The 5,642-nt window shown below is 35.0% G+C and overlaps 1 protein-coding gene across 1 annotated transcript; it reads left to right on the top strand.

The window, feature by feature from the left end:
• The first annotated feature begins 1,940 nt into the window (after positions 1-1,940).
• LOC138906469 (uncharacterized) lies at positions 1,941-2,351 on the top strand. Its single transcript, XM_070195307.1, has one exon. It carries the CDS (start codon positions 1,941-1,943, stop codon positions 2,349-2,351), a length of 411 nt encoding a protein of 136 aa, XP_070051408.1.
• Positions 2,352-5,642: the final 3,291 nt, after the last annotated feature.

Raw genomic sequence — 5,642 nt, 5'->3', positions numbered from 1 at the left:
GAAATGGCTTAAACCCGTGTTTGGAGTCTGTTTTAAGTCACTGGACAGGCCTTCATCGCGTTCGCGAGAGGCCTGTTGCGATCGTGATGCATAGTGGCCTAAGGCCTTCGCATTCGCGAGTCTTTCTACGCGTTCGCGTAAGGCAGCTCCTCCCAAGCCTTCGCGTTCGCGACCCAGTGGACGCGTTCGCGAAGAAAAACATGACCCCCTCCCCCACGTCCCTTAAACTATCGCGTTCGCGTGAAACAGATCGCGTTCGCGAAGGGTACCACCCTCAACGCTTCGCATTCGCGACCAGTCCTTTGTGTTCGCGAAGAAGAAATTTCCCCTGCCCCATTTTACCTTTCACGTTTGCGACACTATCTACGCGAACGCGAAAAAGGGCACACCAGAACAGCTCCTGCAGCAAAAATCACAGATTTTCTAAGTGCAAATCACCTCGTAGCCTATCCGAAACTCACCCGAGCCCTCGGGGCTCCAAACCAAATATGCACACAAGTCTAAAAATATCATACGGACCTGCTCGCATGATCAAATTGCCAAAATAACACCTAGAACTCCGAATTTAGCACCAAATCGAATGAAATTCTCAAGAACACTTTAAAATTACTATTTTCTCAACCGAAGGTCCGAATCACGTCAAATCAACTCTGTTTCTCACCAAATTTCTCAGACACGTTTCAAATATTATAATGAATCTGTACCGGGCTCCGGAACCAAAATACGGACCTGGTACTAACAATGCCAAACATCAATCAATTCTTAAAAACAATTAATTTTCAGACTTTTAATTTTCATCAAAAATTCATAACTTGAGGTAGGGACCTCCTAATTTGATTCCGGGCACACGCCCAGGTCCCATAATTTGATACGGACCCACCGGGACCATCAAAATACGGATCCGGGCCCGTTTACTAAAAATATTGACCGAAATCAACTAAAATTAACTTTTAAGGCAAAAATTCTTATTTTCATTAGTTTTCAACATAAAAGCTTTCCGGAAACCTGCTCGGACTGCGCACACAAATTGAGGAGGGTAAAATGAGATTTTTAAGGCTTAAGAGCGCAGATTCGAGTTCTAAAATATAAGATGACCTTTTGGGTCATCACATTTGCGGTCCATTTTCGTTCTCTTCCTTGCCCGAGAAGGAGATCAAAGAAAGGTAGCTTGATTCTCTCCTGGATAGATGGCGACTTATGTAGTGGTCGGCCTTCCTACCAGAATGTCTTCTTGGTCGAACCATGAAGAGGATAAAAATCTTCTGTTGACTAAATATTTGAGCATAAAATTATTATTACGAAGTCAATTTACTTCAATATTTAAGATTCAGACGGGGAAAAATCTTACACAAATTTGACTTTTTTAAGGAAATCCGGACTGATAATCTTAAAATCTTTATAGAAGATGATATATAATTAAAATAGCGGTAATAAGTAAGAACATTTAATCCTAAATCCAACAGTAGGGAAAGAGCAGGAGAAAGTCTTGCAAAATCATAATACATTTGCTGTATTATAACTTCCTAATACTACTGGAATGCAAAAGTGGAGAATAACCTCCTTATTGCATAAAAAAAACTCATATAAAGAAATAGAAAATATAACTAATGTTATAAATAGAGTTTTATTTAAGGTGAATGTCTATATTTTAGAGAGATTTTAGGGATTTTACTTGGTGGCTAAGTCACTCTTTCCCTATAAATAGAGGGGGTCCTATTCCATTGTAATTGATCCAAAAATTCAATAAGAATTCCCTCTCTATCTTTCTCTGTAATATTGTTCTTCTTCTTTTATTGTTTTATAACACGTTATTAACACGAGACTCTACCGTCTCAAGAAGCTCTTTGAGAAGATTAAGGTATAACTTTTCTCCTCTTTTAATTATGATTGATATTATGAAAAAAAAGTTCGTTGTCCTTGAAATTTCGGGCAAGAACTATATGACATGGGTGTTGGATGCTGAAATCCATTTAGATGCAATGGGTCTTGGAGACGTCATTAAAGATAAAAATAAAGCATCTACCCAAGACTGTGCTAGGGCCTTGATTTTCTTGCGCCATCACCTTGATGAAGGGCTAAAAATAGAATATCTTACAGTAAAAAATTCACTTGTTTTGTTGAATGACTTAAAGGAAAGATATGACAACTTGAAGTTGGTCACTCTTCCACAAGCACGATATGATTGGGCTCATCTGAGGCTTCAAAAATTTAAGTCTATTTCTAAATATAATTATGCGATGTTCAGAATTACTTCTAAATTGAAACTCTGTGGAGATAATATCGCTGACTATGATATGCTTGAAAAAACGTTCACAACATTTCATGCCTCCAATATGGTCTTGCAACAGTAGTACCGAGAGAAAGGTCTCAAGAAGTACTCTGAGTTGATTTCTTTTCTCCTTGTGGCTGAACGAAACAACGATTTGCTCATGAGAAATCACGAAAATCGACCCACTGGGTCTACACCATTGCCTGAAGTGGATGAGGTGTATTCCCATTATTCTAAGCGTGGAAAAGGTCGTAGCCCTGTTCGTGATCGTGGTCGTGGAAGAAATTTTCCTTGTGTTAATCACCCCCCAAAGAAAAATAACCACCAAAAGTGGAAAGGGAAAGATAAGAAGCCAAAGGCAAATGGTTCAGAAACTGAATGTTATCGTTGCAGTGTAAAAGGGTATTGGGTAAATATTTGTCGTACACCAAGACATTTGGTTGAGCTTTATCAAGCATCTCTAAAGAATAAAGGCCCTGAAGCTAATTTTGTCTCTGATAATGAATTTGACGTCACCCACTTTAATGTGACAGACTTCTTTGAGCATCCTGATGGAAAAATAGACCACTTGATCGGTGATGGATCCGTGGTTTAAAATGATTGAGTAGTTTAATTTTATTTTTACCTATTCGTAGTAGCTAGTGAATAAACATCATGTAATAATAATTCTTTACATGAATAATAGTCATTAGTATTAATATTTATTTTACGAATATCGCCACAAAATGCACATACATTCATCCGATTTTATAAATAATTGCTTTTCGATAAAATCTCCTTACTGAAAGGGCGAGCGTTTTACTCTAGTACGGATTCGAAATCCTAGCTTATCGAAATGACGAACTGAAAATCTTCCGTATAGACACATTCGAATCTAAGTCAGTAAAACGAAGCATTGCTTATTTTAGTCACTAGACTTTTTAGACTTTTTAGACTAGACTTTTTAGACTTTTAGACTTTTTAGACTAGACTTTTTAGACTTTTTAGAAACTCCAAAGACTAAATAAAGCATTATTTATTTTAGTAGTATTACGTTAAGCGTTGCATGTATGATTATGAATACAAGAAATATTATCTTATTTTTCTCTTTTAAATTCTTGAAATTCTATGATTTGATTTTAAATACAAGCAAAGACAATAAATTTTGATTATAACTCTAATGGAGTTTGTAAGAAATTATAACCACCCAAAGTAGTAAAATTTATATGTCTTGCCATGATCAAATTCATATATGATTGTGAGCACAAAAAGTGGAAACCCGTCCCATTGAATTTACTTCATTCTCATTTCCTTAAGAGAATATGATAGCAGTATGTGATAAGTCTAAAAGAAGATAAAATTATTACTGTGAAGTTATCAATGGATGTGGACGTGACAATAGATGAAATTATAATCGTCATCATTGTGTAATGAGAATAATAAGGATTCTCAAAATAATCCTTCACTCTATAAAAGTAATGTTTGCCATCGATTTGACATGAGATTTTGTAAAGCACATATAGATGATTATGACTCATTCATGATGTGAATATGATACCATGTGATTTATGAATACATATTTATTCTTGGAAGAATATGAACGTGCTAGTGGTAGTGAATATACCAAACTCACATCTAAAAGAAGGTTTGAGATGAAATAAAAAAATAATATCATTATTATGACATGAATGGTCATTGGTCACATACCTATTTTACGCCAAAATATTTTGGCAATATGATTATTAAAAGACAACAGTAATGCAAGAAACAGATCTTGCATATAAGTTTGACCATGACCATAATGGTATAACTTTCTCGTTAAAAGCTTATTCACCATATAAATGTTGATGAATAAATGGTAGTACAAAAATAATTGAGAGCTCTGGAAGAGCCAATTATACTATTTTGTGTCGTAGTAAGTCTCAAAGAAACTTATTGAGTTTCTAAAGTATTCGTGAAAGGTGTTGGTTATATTGAGACTATAAATAATAAAGATTTAATATCTTTATATTATTACAACTGTAGTGGGGTAATATGTATATATGAATACTACCCGCCTTATTGCCTGATTTGTATTACACAAATAAAAATATGATAAAATTACATGACACAGTAAACTGGATGTTTATTGATATAAAACCCATGTCGCAGTAAACTGGAAGTTTAATTAACAATTGCACATGTCATGATATAAACCTGAAGTTTATCAATACTAACAATTTTATCAAGCATGGCCTATTGAGCAATCTTGATTTAGATGCGCAAAACAAATGAGAATTAACATGGGTAAGTGTTGAAGAAGATTCTTTATGAATTCTCTTGTTTTGCTTGTTCTCGCGATTATTGATAAGTTGTTATTTCACCAACTTATCTCTTCTTGATACTTAGGCTTTTGGATGATTTTATTGAGAAACTAAGGCACTTATTGAGGTTTATTGGCATATTTCAAGTATCAAGTGATTTAGAAGAGATACGGAAGAAACCAAGTCAAAATGTGCTAAATTGAGGAAAAATGATTGTTATCAGATAATGCTCTTCGCGATCGCAAACACTGACATGCGATCGCGGAAGGCCAGGAAATAATACATCGCAAACGCAAGGCAAAATCTACAAACGCGAAGAAGAGGCTAGTCAACTGCTCCCAAGTTCTCTACGCGAACGCGTGATCTGATCTGCAATCGCAATGCTTTACAGCATAACTCTTTGCGATCGTAGGCCTATTTTCGCGATCGCGATTGACAAATCTGGGCAGTTCTGGAATTTTATGATTTTGACCCCAAAACCATTTAATACACGACCTAGGTCATTTTTAAAACATCTTTGGATTATTTTTCAGTCTCTTAGACTAGAGAAGACAAGTTTTAGAGCTAGGGTTCTTGCACACACACTTGGGGCTTGAAGATTTCAAGCTTTTGGTTGAGAATTTCTTACTCATTTATGCTCATTTTTTCATTTCCTTGCTTTGTATTGAATATTTAAGCATGTAGTATGTTTTCCAACACTTGAATCTTGTTTATGGGAATATTCATATTTAAAATGTGGATTAAATATCTTGTTGTGCTTATGTATAGAGCGATTTTTATTTATTTTGAAGTGAGTTATTATTTTTTTTTAATTATACTTGTTCTTTAATATTTTCAAAGGGATTAGCTAACCCGAAGACTCGCCCAGTAACTTCGAATTAATTTTGGAAAAGATTATTTGGTGTTGGGAAAGATTAATTAACAAGAATTTGAGGCTTTAACCTTCACTTTATAGATTCTACCTAGGGATAGGATTGAACTACTTGTAGCGGTATCCAGGTGTGCTTAATCTCTTAATTATTTTAGGGATAATTCAATTAGTAAGTGTTGTTAGTCTTCGAAAGAAGCTAATATATAATTATTATCCGAGG

The sequence above is a fragment of the Nicotiana tomentosiformis genome, chromosome 1 (assembly GCF_000390325.3).
Source record: "Nicotiana tomentosiformis chromosome 1, ASM39032v3, whole genome shotgun sequence".
Lineage (NCBI taxonomy): Eukaryota > Viridiplantae > Streptophyta > Magnoliopsida > Solanales > Solanaceae > Nicotiana > Nicotiana tomentosiformis.
The sequence above is the reverse complement of the archived record's forward strand: the minus strand, read 5'-3'. Positions and strand labels throughout refer to the sequence as shown.

Excerpts from the sequence above, each read along its gene's own strand:
- LOC138906469 (XM_070195307.1), top strand. The coding sequence starts at position 1,941 with ATGACATGGGTGTTGGATGCTGAAATCCATTTAGATGCAATGGGTCTT.